Source organism: Echiichthys vipera, assembly GCF_963691815.1.
Source record: "Echiichthys vipera genome assembly, chromosome: 12".
Classification (NCBI taxonomy): Eukaryota; Metazoa; Chordata; class Actinopteri; order Perciformes; family Trachinidae; genus Echiichthys; species Echiichthys vipera.
In genome coordinates this window covers 17,489,130-17,513,055 of record NC_139837.1, presented here as the reverse complement: position 1 = coordinate 17,513,055, position 23,926 = coordinate 17,489,130, and the positions used below count along the sequence as shown (strand labels likewise).

The following is a 23,926-nucleotide window of genomic DNA, read 5'->3' as shown; positions in this document are numbered from 1 at the left end:
TTGACAGTTAGCTCATAATAATATCTAATAATCGTAACAATGTAAGAACAAGAATATTTGACTGCAAAAAACAACAAACATAACCAACACTGCTTAAAGGTGACAGATTTTTGTTTATTAACCAATGAGGAGAAAATCATGTTAGAGGATAAAACAATGCCACATCGTCCGTGCTTCCATCAATGGGAGACGAAGGTTTCCCTTTAGAACATCTGGATCATGCACTCTCTGGACTTTCCAACTCCAACCCACTTGACTAAAGAGGGACAAAGAAATAGAAAGATTCAAAAAGTTGAACTGTAGAAGTCATATATTGGAAAAAGGCTACCTTTTGAAGTGTAACCTAATGGATATCATGCAGTTTCTCCTTTTATATTAATTACATTGTCTGCAAAGTCAAATTAAGACAATAAGCTTGTTATTATGTGTCAAACATACTGGGAACTCCAATGTGGTTCTCAATGAAGCGGATGTAGTTTTGTGCCTTGGCTGGGAGGTCGTTCCACTTCCTGGCTGCAGACGTGTCCGTCTTCCAGCCGGGGAAGGTCTCATATTCAACCTCCACTTTGTGCAAAACGTCCATGTTGGCTATGATTGAACAAAGATCAATTTATAACCAATCTTTAAAGAAATGTTATCCGTCATCAAACAAAGCAAATGTGTTTATGAAGTCCTATTCTGCATACGGTTTCTTCTGTACCTGGGAAATGGGGAATTCTTTTTCCGTTGAGTTTGTAAGCAACTCCAACTTTAATTTCATCCAGTACATCCAGAATGTCAAGTTTTGTCAAAGCAATGCTGTTGGACAGATACCATGCATTAGAAGAACTGTTTGACATGTGCTGTTTGTCATTATAATGACATGATATATGATGGTGCAGCAAAAAAAGTATGCTAAACCTGCATCGATATTCGAACATCACAACCACAAAACAACTGACGGTTTGCTTAAACTGTTCTAGCCACTCACGCAGTGAAGCCATTAATCATATGAGCGTATCTCACGATGACGAGATCCAACCAGCCGCAACGCCGCTTTCTTCCTGTGGTTACACCCACCTCATGTCCCCTTGTCTGCAGCAGCTCTCCCACTGCCTGCAGTAAACAGGGAGAAAAAAAACAGCCCTAAATGTTAATTTTTTTATATAATTATTTTAGGAATTTAATAATTCTACAGAAAATTACAAACATGCAATCATTAAAATAGTAATACACACAGCTGAGTACAGTAAAACATCTCACGGGCTGTGGTGATTAAGTTTTGACATGTTGACCTATGTCCCTATGGTCAGCTCCCGTGACAAGAAACATGACCCCAGCTCACACAGTAAAAATATCCTGAACCCGGACTCTGACCCTAAATTTATCCCTGTGAACATGTGACCTGCATAGGAGGTAAAGAGAGTTTGAGCCAGTCTCTCACAAAATTTGACAGCTGCACTCGGCCAGAGAAAACCCACTCTCCCCTCCCCTGTGACAGCCCTGCTGCCTGTATGCCACATGATCACTGTATATGTCAAGCTCAATATCTGTGAGTTACATAACATGTCACATGTCTCTTCTGCATTCAATATAAAGGACAAGAGAGCAAAGACACTAAAAACACCTCGTCTCCATATCCCAGTAATCGTACTCATTTCCTTAAAGGTTCCATATTGTAAAAAGTAAGATTTCTGTTTTTATCAAAGAGCAGGTCGAGGTGCTATATAAATACAGTGAAAGTATCAAAAAGTTCAATCCCGGAGAAATGCACACAGCCCATATTGAAAACTGTGCCTTTAAACGATCTGTCAGGACTTCTGTACAGTTGTAATATCACAACTATATTACATATACAGTAGGTAGTGCGGCTACAGCGCCCCGGCTGCAATGCCGTTTAAATAACATCAAGCTCTTACATTAAGTTGTTCTGTGGGGAAGGCTCCAATTCCCACTCTGGTAGTGTAGGCCTTTGATACACCAAACACATCACCAATATTCAGCGGGGGGATGCCAAGACCAGTGCATGCCCCGCCCACAGTGCAGTTTGACGATGTCACAAAAGGATATGTGCCTGAAGAGAAAAAGGTGTGTCACTATTTAGCACTGACTTTTTCTCAGATCCACTAAAAAGCTGGGGAAAAAAACAAGATATGTGTGGCTGCTGACTCTACCAAAGTCAATGTCGAGGAGAGCAGCATTGGCCCCTTCAACCAAAATTTTCTTTGGAGATCCATGCAGAGCTTCATACATGTAATACACCCCGTCTCTCACCATCGGCCGTAATCTCTCAGCGTATTCCTGCATGAAACAAGGAAAACAGATGCATGTTTTGTTGATGGTTGAATCGACAATGATCACTTTTGTAATAATCCATTTCATCAATGTCTACCTTGAGTTTTTTCAGTTGGTCCTCAACATCAACTGCCAAGGCTGGATACATGGCTTGATACTGGCGGACAAGGTTCTTGAATCTGACAGGGAAGGAAACCCGAATAATGTCACAACCGTACATAATAATATACGTCTTAGTGTTTACCATATTCCCACAAACCCTACCTCATAGAGAAGTCCTTAAAGTCACCCAGGAGGTCACACACGCGTAGGCCGGTGCGAGATGCTTTGCTGGAGTATGCAGGTCCAATGCCTTTCTTGGTTGTTCCAATGCTAAGATGAAACACAAGCCAAAGCATGTGATTCATTTAAAATAGTGAATGGAATTAAAGTAGATTTGTACTGACTGAAGTGTACTGTGGCATATTGTCTTTCGGTAACATGTTGTCATGTCTGTCCTCCCCTATCCTTACTTCTTTCCCTCTTGTGCTTGTCTTTCAGTTTCCTGTAAGCCATCGACAACCTGGTGGAAATCAAACACTGCGGAGAGACAGCAAACAAGGACAAAAAAATATGATTTCATGCTTATTAGAATAAAGTAAACATCTACAACCATTGCATATACTGTACATACCAAGGTGAGCTCTGTCTGAGACAATTAGTCTCTTCTCCCAGCCTTTCAGACCTGATCAGAGATAAGACATGATACATTTGTGAATACACTATATGTTAATTTGCACTAGTGCATTATCTGCGAAGTGTGTACCTTTCTTTTCATTTTTATCTCCTTCCTCAAACAGGCCGGGTAGATGTATGACCACTCCGTTTCCTAGAGAGCAGAAGAAAAGGAATATGTAGAGACAATGGCAATATGCTGTCTCAATAAAGCTGAATATTGAAGCCATTACCGATGAGTGATATGCTTTTGGAGTTGATGATTCCACTGGGGAGAAGATGGAAGTCGTACTCCTTGCCGTCCACTACCACCGTGTGTCCTGCATTGTTGCCACCCTATGAATCAAAGCAGGGTACATAGGTGATAGTTTTGGTGTTTGAATGTTTTGGTGACGATGCACGTCTCATCTTATTTTGGTGAGACGGTGATATGCCGTCTTCTTCCCAAGCTATTCCAGCACTTAACCTCTTTTAACAGACTTGGCTGGTGCTGGTGGATCCACCACTCTGTTCCCCCTGGCTAAGTCCTGGCCTTCTCATGTATCAAGCCACCCTGAGAATGTGACCTCTCTCTAGCCTGGTGGGTGGGGCTCTCAAGCCTCCAGAACACAGGGTGCTAGTCCTGTCAGAGTACAACAAGTAGAACACAGCAACTGTTGGCAGGTTTCACTGTGTGCCCCAGTGCTGGAGTCACCTCTGATTTCTGACCACAGGGTTATGAATCCAGTATGAGTGGACAGACCTGTCTGAAGTTGTTTTTCTAATGAATTAGACATATCTCAAATTCAATGTCTTCGTGGTCAGCTGGATGCTTCACTCAGAGCAACTTTATACTAGGTTTAGAGCTGGGTACTGTCAAAATCAGGCTTATAAATCTACTTTAACTAAAGAATTGGCATCTGTAAAATGTTTTAAAATTCGGTTCGAATGACCACAATTCCCTTATTACAGTATGTTAAATCATTGAGTGCAGCGTTATAAAACTAGGCTATAGCCTATACACACTCACTCACTTGTTACAGTCAGAAAGGTTTCCAATCCAATAACTATGATTATTCTGTTATGTATTCCAGTATGGCCGATGTACAAGCGTTTTCACTCTCAGCACCTGTTGATCTTCTTTAACAGATTATGAATTCAGAGGGGGAAAAGGCATTCATTAATGACACGTGGACACGCCCCGGTCACTGCTCATCTGAAATCACAAATCCAAGCATTTACCTGACATCTGCAGACAACGTCGGCTTCAGTCGCCAGCAAATCGACGACTTTCCCTTTGCCCTCGTCTCCCCATTGCGCACCGAGCACCACAGTCACTTTGTTCCCCGTGTCGTTGCGCGACCGCTTCTGTCCGGTCGCGGCGGGTTGATTCATGTTTTTGTGGTCTTTCGCAGACCAGGTGAGCGACATGATGGCCTGACTGTCTCAAGGAGACTAAGCCGTCTCCAAGAGTGGCATTGCCATATCTGTAACTTCATAGCTGATGATGTCAGAGCCAGACGCAGAAGTGCGTAGCTGCGCTCGGGCGACTTGTCTCCAAGGCTGTTAAAGCAACGAGAGCAGTCTTTACACAGCACGCACAGAATGAATGAAGAGAGATTCACTCATTAGAAGCACATGACATTTATTGCAGCCAGCATAATAGAGCGTTTCTAATTGATTGTTTTTTTTAATTAACAATTCAAGTAATAAATCGAACAAACAGCTTAACAGTAAATTCACTTTTATTAAAATATATCTAACATTAAAAGTTCCAATCCATTATATGTTGCCCTTACATCTCCCTGTTAAAGATCATCTGGATAAAGAAATAAAGACATGTTTTTTTAAGTAGTTCCGTTTTGATGAGTTAAATTAAATATATTGCACCTACAACACCGCATATTTCTTTCCATAGGCGCGGAAATAGAGCGTATAGCAGAAACACTGTATGTTACAACAATTATACAAAACATATAAAGCATATTCAACTTTTTTGGGGGAATAGTTTTGAATCCAAACCACTCACATAAACAAACAATACAACTCAATTTACATAAAGCGACATCTATGCTGTTCAGATCCCAGCCTCAGATGTTTTCTCTTCTTGCTCTTGGAAAACAAATCATTGCAGAAGGAAGACTTCTGCATCCTCTTGAAGGAGTCAATGTTCATGTAGTCTCACAAAATACACTTTTACTGTAGTCCTTCCAGTATACTACTGTGTGAAATTACCATTTTCTTTTTCCTCTGGATTTCTTTTTTCTGGCATCACCTAAGGAAACAGAGACTGCAATTAATACATGGACTCAAAAATATATCCAAATAAAATACTTGGATACTTTTTTTTAAAGATGCATTTAAAAGCATAATGAAACAGTTTTCTCAAGGGCACTTTGCAGAGAAATATATATCAGCTTTAAAATCTATAAAGATCTTTTTTTAGTATTTAAAAAAAAACATTTTAATGTATAACATACAGCATCTTTCATCAAAGTCAGATTAACAAAGCACAGTTGACAGGAACACACACGACTGCGTTAGTAAAGGCTGAACAGTCCCCGTGGCAGATTTGGAAAATGGACAAGAAAATATGGAAGGAGAGACACAAAAGTGGCAGCTTTCATGGAATAACTCGGTCCACGATGACTTCACAATGACTTCACAAACTGCAAGGCTGAGATCACAAGCTGTGATGTTAGAGTAGAGATTAAAACAGGATTAATTGCTGTAGATTTTAGGGTCAATCGCCCAGATTTCATGTACAGAATCACTGCAAGACGCTTGTCATTTGGTTAAATGGTGTTAAGATTTTTCACCTGAGGACTAAATTGGAAAAGTGTTTAAAAAAAAAAAGCGCAAGTATTAAAAGCTGTACAACAGAGAAAAATGATACCCAGATTCCAGTTAGACCAACAAATGACGTGTTATTTGGGACAAAGCTGTGACGGTGATTGAGTTTATTAGGATGATGTTCCTGCTTACAGTAAGCCATCCCATCGACTTGACCTACCTCACTGCAACACACAGCCTTTTTTATGTTTAGTGTGTCCTTTCCCACTGTTACCTTGTGTTTCAGAATGGAAAACAGAGCATTCAAACAAACTGTCCATAGATTCAAATCCATTCAGTATTCAATATGCGGATCAAGTGCTGCATCCATATACTCTTTAATAAAATGCATGTAGTCATGCAAAATACTTAACACTAAAATAGCCCATACATAAAATATAAAATGCATTAAAAAACACAACAATTAGGGATTTCCCTTTAAGACAACTCAAGCGACTAGCATTCCAAACATGATCTTTATTTGGGTTAATGGATAGGTTACCTTGATTACTCTTCTTTTTGTTTCGTTTAAAGAGGCTCTGCTGATTCTTTGGTTCAGGCTTAAGGGACGGAGGCACTGCTTCAGACACTGTTGGCAGATCTTCTGGTTGCAGTCCATCTGGGACGTCACAGCCCTCCATGCCCTCGCTGTGTTTGACCGAAGTCACCAATGTTTTTACAATAATGCATTTCCGCTCTCCTCGACCCTTCTCTTGTCCTACATTCTCTGCTGAATGGATTATTTTATTACTACTTTCACCTATTATATTGATTTCACTACTCTGGGTCACATTGTCTTTATCAGGTAGAGGACCTTCCATTATCTGAACATTCACGTTAATGTCAGCTGGCTCCACTGGCGTCAGCTTCTCAGATACCAGGCTGGAAGTGGCATCCGATACAGCCTCTAGCAGGTCAGAATCGGAGAGGGAAGATGGACTGATGGCGCTGTTTTCAGTTAAATCCAATGAAAAGCCATTTGTGGGGAGACGTGGTTGGTGCTCCGCTTCAACCTGAGGCTGAGGTTGTGTCGTATCTAGGGATGATACTGCAGGATTGTGTGGGTGTTGCTCTTCCTGCAGCGACACAGGCCTTTCCAGGGGTGCCTGTATTGTCATGGCTTGTTCTCCCGGGAGTGCCTTGGGAGGTGCAGCTGGATCGTCGTGAACTGCACTCTGCAGTGCTGGTGGAGTCTCTTCTGATGGGCTGATGAAGCCGTTCATTTCGTCTGTGCTGGCTTGGTGAACCTTTGTCTGAGGCTTGGTGGGAGCGGAAATGGCGGCTATTCCTACGGCTTTTTCGTCTACAGACGTCACACTTGATCCTAAGGGGGGAGAAGCAGGTAGTATCGATGGTGAAGGTATAAACATTAACCATTATCTTTAAAATAGGGTGATATTTCATAGTAAGCAAAGCTGCATGAAAACGTGCAAACAAACGCTAGTATAGCTCCACAAGGCAACTAAGCGATGAAGCTAGCTTAGCAAAATGGCAGCGGCGTTTAAGCAAAAATAAGATAGCCTAGATAAAAGCAGCAAGGCTGTGTTGTGGCTCGCAGTTAAGTGGTCGGGAGCGGAGCTAGGAACTGCGGATGGATGCCACAGTCTCTTGTCCTTACCAGATGGGCAGGTATCCCTACGCATTTCACTAGAAGGGAGGCTTTCCGAATCGCACCTTGGCCTGGTCTTTCTTAGGCTGAAACCTTTCCTGATATCCGCCAGGAGGTGGTCGATGATGCAGCCGTCGTTCTGTGGCACGACACCTTTTTTGACTGGTAACAGAGAAAAGAAAAGTGGGCTTAAAACACATTCAGATGACATTATGGTGAGGAATGTCAAGTGCACAGTGAAAGAAAGGAGGGCTGTTCACTACTTACTGATTTTTCCATTCTCTCCCTTCTGTCTCTTGGACTCCTCCTCTGCCAGCTGCTTCTTCCTCTTCTCAGCCTTGGCTGCCTGCTCCTTTCTGGTTACGTTTTCCTGTTATCATGAAAGTAATATTATCACTCACTGCCATGTACAAAATGTGCGTAGCAATTTGTCTTAGTATCATTTTGAAAGAAAACACTCCCCCATACCCAAGAGGAAGACATGCAGTTTTTAGGTTTTAAAACTAAACAATATAAAACTGTAATACAGTGATACAATGACTAACAACAAAGTATCCTCCCTGACCTTCAGTGCCTTGATGAAAAGTCCTCGGAAAGTCCTGATGTTTCCAAAGAGTTCCTCAAGGGACAGGTGGTTTGCATCTTCACATAAGTAGACAGCCAGCTCACTCTTCTTCTTCTCAAACGCAGTCAACCTTTCATTTAACTCCTGACATGACTCCAGACTTTCCTGCAGAAGAGAAAACGGGGGGTATTTGGATCCAGCTTGCAAAACCGTATTAAGTAATCACACGTTGGCTCCATATGAGACCATCATCTTACCTCAAGAACTTTTCCATATTGCTCTTTCACCTCTTCGACAGAGTTGGAGACTTTCTTGGCCGTCTCATTCAGTCGTTTTAGTAAGGCACTGGCTTCTGACTGAACAGAGTCCAGATTAACTCTAAGGACGAAGTGTGAAACCGTTTTTTTAAAAGTGTGTTGCAGGTCCAATAATAACATGAGCTAAAAGTACATGTGAAAGGTTTCTATACCCTGCTGCTTTTTCACAGATCTCCATATCATCTGGCAGCGCCAACAGCTCCGGGTGGTTCACCTTTGCTTCCTTTGTGAAACAAGCCATGCAGTAGGTAATTAAACAGGTTCAGAACAGAGAAAAATGTGCAGTTATGGTAGATGTTAGTCACTTGGTGTACCTCCAGGATGTGATGAAGCAGCGTAATGCGGCTCTTGTTGGCCTTAGTCTGTGTAAGCTCGAGCAGAGAGCTGATCTTGAACCCTTCTGCGTTCCCTGTGTGACTTCCCTGGAAGTAGACCGATTAAAAATGTAAACTCCAAATGTCAGCTTAAAGTAAAAGTATACATAGAAAAGGTTCTTACATGGTTGAGAAAATTTCCAACGTCAAGGATGAGTCTGCAGAAACTGGGAAGGAGTGTGCTCGTTCTGACAGCTGAGACATTAGTTACATAGTGTTCACTTTATATGATCATAGACATACATACATATATACATAGAATGACAACTGCATACGTGTGAATACAGCTGAAGGTCGAAGGATTACTCACAGTGGCAGGCATCCTCCACCAGCTTGACTTTAGGTTTAAGCATATCCAACATTGATGAAGTCTCCTCACACAGCAACATGCATTCAATCCTTAACTGATAACTGGGGGAACGAGGCAGAAAGCAAAGCAAAGAAGGATCAAGCAGTTGAGAATATCAAGCATGCAGCACGCATGCAATTAACAGTAATTAATTAGCATGTATTAAGTGAAAAACAAATTACCGTGGCACATTGAGAAGGTAGGTGTAGAAGCGGTCAACATTTGCCAACTTGTCCTTGTCTCCTTGGAAGGACTTCAAATTCTCAATCTAAGTGAAAGCATATGACTCATGACATTTGCCATTTTTAAGTGGGCCCTTAATGGCAGATATATGCAAACAAAGTCTTTAGGTAAGGATGGAGAATAGTTAAGGAGTACAAACCTCATGCTTCTCTGGTAGGAGCTTAAGAAGCTGTTTTAGCACCTCTACATCAAACTTAGTACGGTCCCCATTCTGAATCATGGCTACAAAGTCCTCATTTGTGCTGGACAAAAAAAGAGAAGAAAAAATAAGCTGGAAAATGGACCAAGCTACTGTATATTAAAAAAAAATCAAAAATCAAATCAGAATAATGCATAACATTTTACCATCTGAACTGCTTTAGGAATATGTTCAAATTCATATTTTTCTTTGGATCAAGGAATGAAATCTACCCATGGGGAGAACAGAGAAATTAGAGAGTCATTAATTATTCAGCTTTGATAATCAGGTGTGTTTGTTCTGAGTGCTACAGCTCTGAGGAGCAGCATCAAGTGTTGACCAAGCACACCTCTTTAGGCTCCTTCTTGACAGGAGCAGCTGCCCCCTTGTCTTTGTGCTCGGTCACCGGGAGACAGAACAGCTGCTCGATACTGCCGTAGTCCGGCTCCTGAGGAGGAGGCTCTTTCTGAACCGAGGCCCACATGGAGTGACCATCTGTGTGTGTGCAGGAAGAGAGGAACCTGTCATGAGCTAATGTGGCTCCATTTTGTATCAACATCCTACCATGGCTGAAATTAATTTGTGTTTCCTCTCTCAAAACTCAGGGAAATCCTGCAACAACACCCAAATCTGGAATAAGTGTTCTGTTCATACTAGTGTTCCATCCCCATCAACTACACACCGATGCTGTTTGTTGCCAATGTCTTCAGTCAAATTTTCAATCATGCAGCAAAAAATTTTAAAGTAATTGTCACATTAAAGTGGACTTGACACTCTAAAAATTCGAAATCCTTTCATGACATAAAAGGTAGATTGTAGTTAGCTTTCACAAGAATGTTTTTTGCACTCACCAGTAACCGCACGGAGTTTCTGCCAGTTGAGCTTTTTCATCCTCAGGGTGGGGCATCGGTTTGTCTTTGTGGGTGCAGCACATCCCAGGGCCTGGCTAGTCTGAGCCACTATCATGCCAGGGGGAGGAGGTGGAGGTGGCATGCCAGGAAATGGAGGTGGTGGTGGTGGTCCGCCACCCATCCCTGGTAGGGGTGGTGGTGGAGGTGGCATGCCTGGACAGCCAGGCAGTGGTGGTGGTGGAGGGATTCCGGGCAAAGGAGGAGGTGGCGGGGGTCCACCTAACCCTCCAGGTAGCGGTGGAGGAGGAGGTGGGGGTGGGGGTCCCCCTAACCCTCCAGGTAGCGGTGGAGGAGGAGGTGGGGGTGGGGGTCCACCTAACCCTCCAGGTAGCGGTGGAGGAGGAGGTGGGGGTGGGGGTCCACCTAACTCTCCAGGTAGCGGTGGAGGAGGTGGGGGTGGAGGGGGAGAGGCACACAGTGGCTTCTGAGGGGATGTTATGCTTTCGTCTGACTTGTCCCGAAGATCCAGGTCAGTCTGCACAGCCTTATCCACTTTCACGAGCTGCCCGTCCACTTCATGGTGCCCTCCACAGCTCTTGCCTTTGGAGAACATCAGCCGCTGCATGATTTTCTCACAGGACTCCATCTGAGCTGGAGCACAAATCCAAAACAAACAAACACACAGATGAAACTCATTCAAAACTACTTCTCCCATTAAAACACACGCTTTCAGCCGTTCTGTCAACAGCTTCCTCTATTTCATTGCTATGATCCATTCTGCTGGTTAATCACTCCCCTTTACACATGAATCACTGAGGAGGCCATTAGCTAGCCATTAGCCTCTCCAGAGACTTGACCTAAAGTGAATGTATTGTTGCTTTAGTGCTGACTCACAGTCCTGGGCCAGCAGTATGGCTCTGTTAGTTATGGCCTCCAGAGCTAGCCAGATATCCGAGCGGCCCGGCCCCAGCACCAACAACATCTGCAGGATGGAGAGCAGCTGGAGGGAGTCTGGAGAGCTGCTCACCTGCACAAAAAAACATCCATATACACCAAGAGGGCTTGTATTTAGGGCTGGGTATCATTTAAAAAGTCTTCAATATCGGCACCGATACCTTACCTTTGGTACCAGCTCCTGAGGTATACTTTTTCCAATACCAATTTGTTAAAATACATTTTAACAGAAAGAACATACATTACAAACCACTATTTTTCAGATCCCTTAAACCTATGCAACACACACTATAGTCTAGTTTCTCAAAATAGACACACAAGCTCCATCTGTGTGTAACCTAGTGTTTTTCCTGCATACCTCTACAACATGTAACGCTAGGCAGTCAATTACCAGCAGTACAGTGTTAGATTTTGGTACAAGCATGCTGCATGATCTACTCCTTAGGTATCGGAATTTGGTATTGAATGACAAGGCATTTTCTTTACCCAGCTGTACCTGTAATACAGTATATGCCCATAAGTCTAATGTGCGCCAGTGCAGAAAAAAATGAATGAAAATGTTTTAAATCAGAAAGACAATATGCAGCATTTTCTTTACTGTAACTGTAGTCAAGATGACGAAGAGTCAGCTCTCACCTTGTTAAAAAGCATAGTGAAAACTTCCAGGTGATCACTCATGTCGATGCCCCCATAGAGCCGCAGAAGCTCCTCCTCATCTTCAGCCATTGCCTCTTCAAAAGCTTCACATTGAATAATCAAGTCTTCATCCTCCTGCTCCCTGCACACCACATATACAGATCACTGGTGGGGACACATTTAAATGCCACTTTCAATAAAAAAAACAAAAAAAGCAAATGCAAGGGCCTCAAATTACTGTTACTCATTACCATACTTTCCTGAAAGCACCATTCCCCTCTCTATATTTATGGGCTTTAAAATGACCTCTAAAACATGAACTTCATTTTTTGCATAAAAACTGAGAAAGAGAAAATCATATGTCAACAACAGAGGGACTGCTCACCTTAACTTTGGCAGAAGATCAAGTAACTGGAGGCCTGCAAGAGACAATGAAACCTGAATACCCCAACATTCAATCTTATTTTATTCTTTTAAAGAGGGTTTATCCCAGAAATGTGTCACACATCTCTCCACAGTGGCATATGTTAGCTTTTGGGGGAATTGGCAAGAAGTCACAGGTGAGCAATCACACAAGAGGAGTGGCCAAACAATTGGCTGATTGGTCCAAGGTGATGGGTGGCATTTTAATGAATTTAGGAGGGTTAATATAGCTGCAAATATTACATACTGTATATGTCAAACTAACTAGCAGCTTGGTAGCTCAGTGCTTAACACTGATGCCTCGTATGAAAACCGGTCTTGGTTTCAGTCCAAGGTTAATCCTGTTTTTGTCCAATATATGGGACAGACTCCACAGGCCAAAGGAAAGCATAAGCCACTATAGAAAACAGATGGATAAATAGTGAGTTTCGTTCATTCAAGATATAATCAAATATCACATTAGGTCAGTGTGACGTTTGATAGTCACTAATTAAAGAGTATATAAACAAAGCTTTGTCCACCTGAGGTTTGCTCAGATCTCAGGTGTTTTTTTTAAAGTGAGAATGAGGCCATTAGACCTATTCTTAGACAGACCCAGTGACAGACATATTGGTAATATAGTTCCTGCTGATGGCCTGCTTTTCCATCTGCATTCACTTTCAGCACGGGGGGCACTGTTGCAGTTTACTACAGTGTGACCTCACTAATGATGTGAATCTAGACCTGCTGATTTAATTGTTAAATAGCAGCTAAATAGAGAACCTACCGATAAACTGCTTTCTCATCTTATCTCTCTGCCTGAGGTCATCAGTCCCGAAGATGAGCGCATTGATGACACTGAGGAGAGTGACCATGTAAGGGACGTTATCTGTGGCCTGCAGCTCATTCATGATTACACTGAAGCGATACTGCTGTGTCTTCACGCCCTGAAGGGGAAATCAAAGTCAGCGTAAGTCATCTGTTTCATTAAAAACTGATTCCACAGGCTTATAATGCTTGTGCATGCAATCCACCACTAGAGGGCATTGTTTAGGTATTTATCATTCAGTGATGATGTAGTGTCATGTGAGATTAACGCCAAAACAATTTAACATATTCGTCGACTTACCTTGTAGTGGTCCAGGGCGTCCAGTGCCAGGCGATGACCTTCTGCAGAGAACACGCTGAGGGCAGCAAGTAGCTCAAACACCTGCTTCTTCACCATAGTGTTGGAAGTGTCCAAAGCTGCGGAGCATCATGATCACAAACATCAATACAGGATCAAGCTCACATATTTTCCATCAGTTTTTCTTAAAGCAAAAGCCCCTATCTCTACTCTTCCCCTCTTGTGCGCATAGCCAAGCAGGATGCTTTGTTTCAATGCCTTTTAGGCAACTCAACCTGAACTTTGCCCCTGAAGATGTCATGTTGTACTGTAGAGAAACGTGTGTGTGAGTGTGTGTGTGTGTGTGTATGTGTGTGTGTGAAAGAAGGTGGGGAAATCCAATATTCACAACTCACTGTGATACAAAATTTTCAGGGTTTTCCAGAGACAACCCTAAATGATTAATCTCTGTACATAAATCTGAGTACATGACTGGAAAATTCAGCTCAGCACAGTGAGTCACAGAGTTGTGACTGATTTAAACATTACGTGATATATTTAAAAAAAGAAGTTCGTTAAAAATGCTTCTTTTTGAATGAATATGTTGATTTAAATATCTTGACCAAATTGATTACTTAAAATATTGTATGTATGTGTATGATCAACCTTGGGAGAGCTTCCGAATGTATCCCTCGTTATCTATAATGAAGTGGATCCCTGCGGAGGAGTTCATGACTGCCCGGACGCAGCTGACACAGGTAAGCTGCAGAAGGGCGTCGGCAATGCGAGAGCATCCCCGCCCTGAGAGCCGGTCCAGGGCCTCCAGGAGGAGATCCAACCCGCTCAGCTCCAGGAACTGAACCATCCATGTCTGGTCACTGCCCTCCAGGCGACGCTTCAACCCTGAGTAGTTGCACACAGTGGGAACTTGCAGCAATCTGATGCACAGCTCGGGATCAGCGTTCTCCAAGTTGGCCTCCTGCTGGGAATCTGAGTCCTGCGAGGAGCCCAGACGACCCCTGACTGCCGCCCACTTGTTTTTCCCATCTGACTTGCCTGACATGTTGGCTGTGGAGGACAGAAGGGATAAATGTTCACACTTTTTTCAATGTGACAGATGACGAGAGAAAATGTACCGCTATTATTTTTCTGACAGAAATTCTGCTTGCTTTGGACTGCAGATGGCGTCTGTTTGCATCGATATTCACTGATCCTGTCCAGTATACAGTGTCGTCATTGCTATCTATACAAGAGGAAGCAGGACAAAAAAGGCCTTATCCGAAAGGAAAGCAGAATAGGAAATGACAGCTCTGCACATTTATGGATGAGTAAAAGATATGTCAGCAGTCCAGTCACACCCAGCTCTGCCAAACATTCCTATTTAATCCTGCTTGAAAGAGAAGAGGCTCGTTGTCACCTCGTCAAAACTCTCTACAAAGCCAGGTTCAACATTGTCTGGACAGTACATATTGAAATTTACCACATAAATAACATTATTTTCAAGCTTGTTATTGAGATATAAACATTGGAAAAACACGCACAAGGCACACATGCACAAAGCTAATACATAGAAACAGCTGTGCAGGAGGAACATTTCAGAAACACCATACCCACATACACAACATTGACATGAATACACCCATTGATCCCAAAAGAGCCCTTTTCTGGCATAACATCAGAGCACAGTCCCCTCTTTTACCAACCTGCCTCGACCCGAGCTTCTAAAAACTATCCACTGCGATGCATGTTACTAGTACAAACACATTCCAACACTACTAAAATCAACAGGATACGGGTTCAGGCCCAAAAAAGGGGGAAATTATTTCTCTCTGTGCTGGGGTTGTGATATTAGGTTGTCCATAATAAAAGCACGAATGGTTCTTCTGTTTCCTGTTGTTGAATTCACACTTGGCAAACATACGAAATACAGATGAGGCATTGATTGATGAGCATGACTAAAGACAATGCGCTGTTCGCAGAGCCAGCCTGGAAGGATGAATAGCTTTTTTTTAAAAATTTTTTACAAGATCTATATTTTACCTTCTAAACATGTAAGGCACTGCTCAGGAATCTTCTACTTCATTTTGTTTCTACTTGTTTTAGGAGCTTAGTAAACTAAACACAGTTGTGCATTTATCTTTTTAAAAGGTAATTTGTAGAAGCAATGACTTGTTAAAAATTGGATTTCTATTCACCTTGCAGATCCAAGGTAAAATGAGTTGTGTTTTTCTTTTCTCACATATTCTGGCATTTGTCAGCTCTGACTGCAGCACTTTCAGTCCTGCTGCCAGAGTGTTACCGTGGCAGCAGGCAGGCAGACAATGGTGCTGTACAATAGGCCTTCTCATTCCTCTTCAAAGAGCTGTGCTCATTAGCCACAAAATGGAGGGAATGATCCCTGTGCCCGTTTTAGGCTAATAAGAGTTGTACCCAGCAAACAAGTTCAACGCTTGATACTTTAGTCCATTTGGCAGTCGTGTTCAGTGTGAGTAAGGAACAAAAGTTGCAAGTTGACGCTTGTAATAGGGAGTCATAAGTCACAGTTATGGGAACTTGTGAAGTCTGTGAAGGATTCTAACGAAATGTACTAAAAGTTTTGTTTAACTGATTCACATCCTACAAAGCCCATGACTAGACACTTAAGTGGACTCCCCAGCATGGCTCAGGAACTGCTCGAAGGGAAGGAAAGGACTTTCCCAGGACAGGAAACTTGGCACAAGATAAACACGCGGGCGTGACAGCTCATGTTCCTCTTTTGAAATTTCTGTTTTCATTCCGAAGTATTTTCTTCACAGCCCCAAAGATCAACTGTAATGCAAAAAAACATTGGCATATTCTTTTATGCATTTGTCAAATATAAGCAACTTTCCTTTGGCGACCTTGTCTGCCAGAGCCCCCACATGTACCACTAATAGCAGGCTGATTCACTGCACACAGGACAAACCTACTCATCTGTCCTCTGGTTATACCGCCCACACGGCAGCCCACTGCTCCCGTACAGCATCAACACCTCTGAAAATGCAAAAACATCTCAACTGATTTATTTCCCTGTGAGACATGTGCATGCTTGCTTGCATGATTATCTTTTTGTACTACATATGTTCTTCGATAGCAAGCCAGTGAAGGGAATTAGTCAAAGTCAAAGTCAGCTTTATTGTCAATTCTTCACATGAACAAGACATACAGGGAATCAAAATTTCGTTTCTCACTCCCCCTCGGTAGACTAGACAAGACAAAGACAAGACACAATTAGTAAAGTGGCAAGACCATAGTAAGTGACACAACTAGGGGAAATGAGTTAAATAGAATGAACCACTTTATATATTTTTCCTCTCTTCTCATTGTGTTTCCTTCCTCCAGATAGAGTTGGGAAATAAAGGATGGGGGACACGTGTTAAAATGAGATGTTTACGTTTTGAGCACTGAAATGATGACAGTAGATTTCATGGCACAAAATATGTTAACACATATAACATATGTTGCTTGGAGATTGCATAATTATAGACCATTATTCTAGCTGAATCCACGCCATTAAGTGTTTTTACAGTATTTGCAGAGTGATTATTATAACAAAACATCTGGTAGTCATTGAACTGGTATCCTAGTCTCCTATTTCTTCCCCACTCTTTTCCACTGCTACAGTATTTAAGGGAGTGACCGACATGCCTGCAAAGTCTACAAGCACAATTTGGAGTTGATATGCATGTTATTTGTAGTTCCCTGCATTCCCAGACTGTCCGTGGTTTCCTTTAGCAATTGTCAAGGTTGATTTAACGCCTGCACACTGGCAAACATTGACAGTGCCAACCAAAAAGGTCCAACAAGACACAAACTAGAATCCTCAGTTCAAGTGGATTTTGGCAACACAGTTTTCCCTCCCTTCACCGCTGCCTTTCTCTTCACTCTGTCCGAGGCAAGGAGGTTTGGCTGGAGCAAAATGGAGCGACAAGACCAGTTTGCTCATCTGCATTATGCATTGGTCCATTATGAGGGGGGAAAACTGACCTGGAACAGCGACATTAACAGCTCAACATCATCATAGGATACTTTGCGTTGCTATTTCCCCACATACCAGGAGGCATAACGGGACTATAGTCACCCTTGCTGTGGCAAATGAAGACACCACAAAACATAAATCGATTACGCTACTACATGTCACACCTTAACGCCCTGTTGCATCGTTATAGATCACATATATAAGCTGACTATGAGAGCTTACCTGATGTTATTCCATGAATATGAAGACACTTAAAGAGCCGCGTCCTGTGGTGGGTTTCAGATGGAGGCGTGCGTTGCAGTCATCTGGACAACCTCTTATGCTAAAAAAAAAAGCAAAAAGCAAAAATGACACATCGACCCCTGAAGACCTGGGCACTGTGTGGCGGGTCAGACCCTGTGTGGTATGCGCGGATCGCACCGCTTTCAAATCGATACGGCCCCAAAGCTGACAGTGTCAAATCAGCAACATTACTGGGCTCAAGACATCCGGTCTACACTTTCAAAATAAAAACGTATCCGGTTCTGCTGAAAAAGCTTACCGCAAGACTGATGTAGTTAATTGGCAGTTTCAGTTCATAGAGCTGAACAGAGCATATTACAGATAGTGTCGATGCAATAACATTGTTATTATATTTTACAATAAAAGTTAAAACAACATTAAGGTATCAAGAAAACTGAATTTTGTTAACATTGGCTTCAAAAGTATAGGTCAGCTGGGCTATGTGTCAAATTATTTACATTGTAGCCTATCACTCATTTAAGAACACAGTCGGAAATCATACAAACATCAAATAGAGCCCACAGAATAAATAAATGGTTTGCTAATGTTAACATAACACCGATATTAGCCATATACAGTCTAGGGCCCCAACAGAGGCTCAATTAACAGTAACCTAGAATGTTGCGACGTAACTAAGCAACCATTTATAGTGTATGGTAACTTAACAACACATTAGCTGCCAGCAGCCAGTGTGGCTAGCAAGCTAGCATAAGTGGATAAGCAGTAAACTATTACAGAAAATGACATACACAAAAAGCTATAAGAAACAGAGTAATGTTACCTACAGAAAATGCTCGACTCATAGTATTTGGGTAACTTGGCATACCGTGCTAACAAAAACTGTAATCATGTCAGTTAACTGCAACTGCTATGGAAGTTAACTGAAGGATTAGCCTAAATGTAGTGCTATCCAACAGAGCATGAAACTGAAAATAACTGTTGGAGGAATTCACCTAAAATCAAAGCAGATTTGTCATAATATGTTTTCGATTGCATATACACACACTAAAGGGGGGTTTATATGGTCAGCGTTTTATTTCGAAGGCAGAATTGCATGATTTCCGGTCTTAATCTGCGTGCCATTTTCTAGCTTGAAGCTGTTTGTGATGCTGAACGCAGCCAGTGGTTATGTGGGCCCTCCTCCCACACTCCCCATCCCATCAGCTGGATCTGACCTCAGGCGAACAGTCCCTGCTGGAGGAGATTCAACTTGGGTTCCCTGATTCTCCAAGTCAGACAACGATTCCTGACAGGCCTACAACTGCAGAAACAATGTCCACCTTCAGGGTGTGTTGTCTCTGGATCTGGCTTTAGGGCATTAGAACATGCTCCAACATTTCTATAAAAACATTGCACTCGTAGTTCTCTACAATCTTGACCAGTAACCTACTCCTCCAATCTCTCGTTGGAATTGCATGTACTATTAGTTAATTTCAAAATTGTCCTTTGCATGATTTAAAATCAGAATCCAGGATCCAGATAATTTGGAGACACCTAGACATAGACCAGGCCTAACCTTTCCCCCATGCATCGTTTAAATGCATGCTTCAGAGGTTTAGAAAAGTAAAATCTTCCCCAAAACACATTTTGACCAACAAGGTACTCTAGAGAGGACATAAGCCAACTTGTAGCATAGTACCAACAAAGCATGGACACAGTAATTAGTCATTTCTTAATTATCTTGGACTATAAAGTCAAAATGCGCCTTAATGAACAAAATGTTCCTATGACTAAAGACACGAAAAAGAACAAAGTTTGTGAGCTGTGAGAAATGCCTTGAGTGTGTTTGTATTTCTCCTTAAGGACAGTAAAGATAAACACTGCAAAATACAAAGACATCCTCAATCTGGATATTTTGCTGAGAATTTGTATGAAGAGTAGTGACCTACTGTATTATTTCCCTGTGACCTGAGGCTAGCGTTTCACCGCCCCAGAGAAAGGTGATTGTGTTTTTGTGCTGCTTTAGGTCCCAGGGGGCAAAGTGTCATCACCATAAGATGTTTTGTATCCGGAGGTAAATGGAGCCTATATCAGGGAGACCACTGAGAAATAAGCAGCATAGGTAATCAAGTTACAACACTAAAGAATATGTAGAAAGGCTGCGTTTCCAGACGATCACAGTGTAAATAATGGCAACACATGAGACTGCTTTGTTTAACTGGTGCAACAAAAGCTTTTGAGCAAATATCACACCCTCATCAAAGTCCACAACTCTCTTGCTGATCTAGACAAACCGGATCATGAAACCCACTCAATCAAGCCAACGTCAACCTTATTTCCATTTATTATTCTGCATATATGTAGTGATTTTCAGCCATTATTTTAAGCACAAACGTACGCTTAATCAACTATAGTCCTGCTGTGAAACCTTATACCATATGGACCTCTACAAAGGTGTCCCAGTGATTATAGGATTTAGTTCTATGTTTGTCCAAGGCATCCTGGAAGAAGCTCATTACAAATGACACAATGGGCAGAACCCACTAAACTCAATAGGAGGCTGTAACACAGCTCTTCAGGATCAACATCCTGATAAAAGGCAATAGTTTTGAACACCCTGTAGTAGTAGTTTACAAATAATGTATATTTTTCAAAACCTTTTTATTTATATTCTATTATTATAAAAGGAGAGCTAAGACACGTCAGGACATGTTCCTGATTGATCCCACTGCCCTACAGGAAATGCTGTGACAGTGGCTGGGTTATCACTAACCCGCAGACAATCCCATATTTGGAAAACAAAAACACCAGTTCATCTCTCTTTTGGAAGTTTCACAAGGGTTATGCAAATTAATTAAATGAAAATGAATTCTATACAAATAATTGAAATTTTGTCCCAAAGATCCTTACAAAACACCAGATTTTATCAGACTGGCCAGCTGTACAGTGATAACAGCAGCGGCGAAAGCTGCTCTGATCAGAACAGCCTTCTTATATTTTTCTTTTTATATTTTGTTATTGTTCATGTCATCAAATCAAAGCAATATTATTTTCAGGAATAAACATCATCTTACTCGTGATCCCTGGGTGCCTATCAGGGATACCTCAAGCGTCCCAGTGGATGGGATCCCAGTTTGGACACCACACTTCCAATCTGAAACTCCCCCCGAAAAGCAACAATCATTACTTTATATCTATAGATATAGATATCTATAACTATATCTATCTATATATAGATAGATATAGATATCTATATCTATATCTATATAGATATATATATATATACAACTACACAACACAAATTAAATGTTATTTTGTGAAACTGTCTACAGTAAATAGTAAATATTGACATAAGGTGTTGCCAGGCCAGTAAAAGCAGAATACCCCATGATTAAAATGTAAACAAAGGTGGAGCCTAGATGCCTAGATACAAATAAAATTGTACCATGTTGTTATATTTCCTGTAGAACCTGACTGATCCATAACCAGGCTGATGTTATGAACTGACATTGGCTTATCACAGATAAAAAATAGTGTTTATGCTGGCAGATTTGCTATAACTAAATGTCATAGGCTGAATAAAATACAGGAGAGCTTTTTAGAGACAGTGTTCCTGTTACATAATGTGTCCACTAGAGAGCACGCTGCCCTCATTACAACAATCAGATGCACCAGAGTGCATTGTAACTGCACATAAGTTTCTAAAATATAAAATGTCAAACAACTCTGTCTGTATGTATGTACAGATCTGAGGAGCCTAATCTTGTTTGTTAATGTGCCTGGGGTTATGAGAACACCAACAACAAGTCCATTACATAATTTACTGCATTTTTTGTTTATGAATATTTGCAATAACTTCACAAATCAGCATATGCCTAATCATGCTGCTTTAAAACGTTTGTTGACATAAAACGAAACATTAAACAACTATTGTCAAAAAAAAGTTGAGAAAGCTGGTCAGAGTACTGTGTTTAATTTCTTAATGGCATAAATTAAAGACACTGTAAAACCATTTCACACCAGGAATCCTGCACTATATTTAAAGTGGAAACCTACACATGCAGTAAAACATGCCATGCATGATTTATCAGTTATTAGCAGCTCACAAACAAACTAAAAAGAGGTTGACCTATTTTTCAATGTAAATGCTATAACAAAAATGCTCAAAATATATCTGTATTTAACAATAGCAGATCTGAAACAGAACAGAACAAAACAAAAACTACATTTCCCAGGTTGCAATGCACATCCTAGTTGAAAGGTCGACGACGTCACACGCATGTCGCCTGAAAGAAGAACAACAACAAACCGCTGAATTAGCCAAAACGTTAACATTGCGTTTACATTTCTTATTATTTCTGTGTTGGTACCGTTGCACGTTGTTGGCAGATATGTCCGGAAAGGCCAAAGATATCCTGCAGATGGACCTGTATGGTTTACTCGGTATTGACAGCACTGCTACAACGAAAGAGGTGTGTAAATAAGCTAGCTGTTGAGCTAGTTAGCCAAATATACAAAGACGTTGCTTTACAGTTCATTACAGACTGATGTTGTTCTGGAAGAACGTTTATCCAAATGTTTACCAACGATAAATGTTGTTGTTTGTTGAAGGAAAGACTAAGTGTGTGACATTTTTGCCTGCAAGCAGGATGCTAAATTAGCTTGATGCTATAGAGCTTGTAATAGTGTGTAGTGTGTTTGAATTGAATGCGTGTATAATAACGTAACATAATCATTAGAGTATTTTTCTGTAAAGAGAAACGCCAGGTTGGTAAAACGAGGAGTGAGACGCAGGTTGCAAAATACAGAAACACAGGGCTAATGGTTGAATGAATGGCAAAGGCGTGATTTACCGAAAGGCCACCTGGGGGCGATGTTGTATCAGCTGGGTCTTTGGTATCACTATGTTACCCAAGAATGACAAGAAATGCCTTTCAATCAGGGTGGATATAAAATCTAGGGCTGTAACTCATTTTAAACATCAATTAATGGGTGTTATTTTTCCGAATAACTGATTAATCATTTGGTTTATGAAATGTCAAAAGAAAATGTCACAATTTTGCACAGTTCATGGAGATGTCATCACATTAAAGTCTAATACCCAAAGATATTCAACTTAATATGAATACTATATATATATATATATATATATATGATACAAAAAGAAGCAGCAATTGGGCGCTAGAAATATGCAATGTTCAGCATTTCCTGTAAAATATTACTCAAAATAATGAATTGATTATCATTGTGATTGCCAATTATTTTTCTGTCATTTGACAAATTTACTAATTGTGTCAACTCTATTAAATTCATTATGGATGTGAAATGCATTTTTAGTCTGACAACTCAATGTATATTGTTCATCTAAAACTAAACCAACGTATCTGATCACATGTAAGCTTGGAGTGGTAATACAATTTAATCTGATGAGGCCTGGGAAATGCTGTAATACTATGGACAGCCTATTTACAAAAGAAAACATCTGTTTGCTCACCTCTGCACGCACTACAAACTGAATTTTGCCTGGATGATATTTTGTGCCGGGATGGATTTTGAATCCACTCCTTAACATTTCATCTTCCTGCATTCTGCCTTTTCCCGACAACCACCTCTCCTCACAGTTTCCAGCATCTAGAATCCACAAGCCCGAAGGGAAATTAACATTGCCGCCAAAACGAGGGAAGAAGTTAATTTCTTAATTGGATTTTAAAGTCATGTCCTTCCCAAAGGATTATCTTGGAGGAAATCAGTGGTGATCGCTTGGGTAGAATTGAGACTCCAAAATGTGTGTGTGTGTGTGTGCGCGTGTGTGCGTGCGTGTGTGCGTGTGTGCGCTGCATTGAGTATGGGGTGTGGGGATTCAAAAATCAGTCAAGTGTGTGATGACAGATGTCTTCAGATGGGCTAGTTATCCCAGTTGTTTTAACCGCTGCTAGTCCACAACCACTATCAGGCATGTTGTTTATCACAGAGAGAGAGGAAGAAGCTCATCCCAGAGCCTGTTTATGTGGGCTTAGCCACAGCTTGTAAAACATTGCATTGACGTAAGGGATTCATGTTCCGCATCTCCTCCTGGTTCTATTTAGCATCTCTTAATGTTATCACTGCTGTTGACCACCTTCTCAGCTTGGCTGGTTGATAAATGCTGGGGAAACGGGCATGTCAGAGTCTATGATTTAATGACTATGGATGACTGGGGTTTGCTTTGTCCTTGTAGTGCAGAGGGAGGTTGTTGCTGAAGGCTAGCCACCATTTAAAGGGTCAGGGTCAATGCATATCAGCAGGGCTTGGGTAATAATAAGTATGTGTTTTACCTACCACAGAT

General features: G+C 41.4%; 3 protein-coding genes across 4 annotated transcripts in view; 1 reads left to right on the top strand and 2 right to left on the bottom strand.

Annotated features, from left to right (window-relative positions):
- Positions 1-93: 93 nt before the first annotated feature.
- Positions 94-4,433, bottom strand: adss1 (adenylosuccinate synthase 1). The gene is made up of 13 exons (XM_083923791.1): positions 4,210-4,433; positions 3,222-3,324; positions 3,080-3,142; positions 2,948-2,998; positions 2,787-2,853; positions 2,539-2,646; positions 2,372-2,453; positions 2,154-2,280; positions 1,899-2,053; positions 971-1,095; positions 701-798; positions 439-588; positions 94-256 (listed from the first exon to the last, which is right to left on the bottom strand). Exons 1-13 carry the CDS (start codon positions 4,396-4,398, stop codon positions 204-206), a joined length of 1,371 nt encoding a protein of 456 aa, XP_083779917.1. The 5' UTR covers positions 4,399-4,433; the 3' UTR covers positions 94-203.
- A 267-nt stretch (positions 4,434-4,700) lies between these two features.
- Positions 4,701-17,795, bottom strand: LOC310955170 (inverted formin-2). 2 transcript variants are annotated; one of them, XM_083924938.1, is made up of 22 exons: positions 17,602-17,795; positions 14,049-14,450; positions 13,407-13,522; positions 13,065-13,224; positions 12,261-12,294; positions 11,876-12,017; positions 11,180-11,312; positions 10,286-10,936; positions 9,784-9,929; positions 9,602-9,663; positions 9,396-9,498; positions 9,196-9,281; positions 8,975-9,075; positions 8,789-8,859; positions 8,605-8,712; positions 8,443-8,513; positions 8,231-8,351; positions 7,974-8,138; positions 7,676-7,778; positions 7,418-7,570; positions 6,302-7,123; positions 4,701-6,034 (listed from the first exon to the last, which is right to left on the bottom strand). In XM_083924938.1, the coding sequence occupies exons 2-22, from the start codon at positions 14,443-14,445 to the stop codon at positions 5,982-5,984; spliced, it is 3,798 nt and encodes a 1,265-aa protein (XP_083781064.1). In that variant the 5' UTR covers positions 14,446-14,450; positions 17,602-17,795; the 3' UTR covers positions 4,701-5,981. The 2 variants fall into 2 exon arrangements, with proteins under 2 accessions (XP_083781064.1, XP_083781063.1); XM_083924937.1 differs by having other exon boundaries at positions 4,701-7,123.
- Positions 17,796-21,931: 4,136 nt separating this feature from the next.
- The window catches only part of dnajc17 (DnaJ (Hsp40) homolog, subfamily C, member 17), a 33,468-nt gene continuing 31,473 nt past the window's right edge, over positions 21,932-23,926 (top strand). The window contains exon 1 of the mRNA XM_083924679.1: positions 21,932-22,073. Within this exon, the coding sequence (XP_083780805.1) occupies positions 21,993-22,073 (81 nt within the window). The 5' untranslated portion in view covers positions 21,932-21,992. The remainder of the gene's footprint in view (positions 22,074-23,926) is intronic.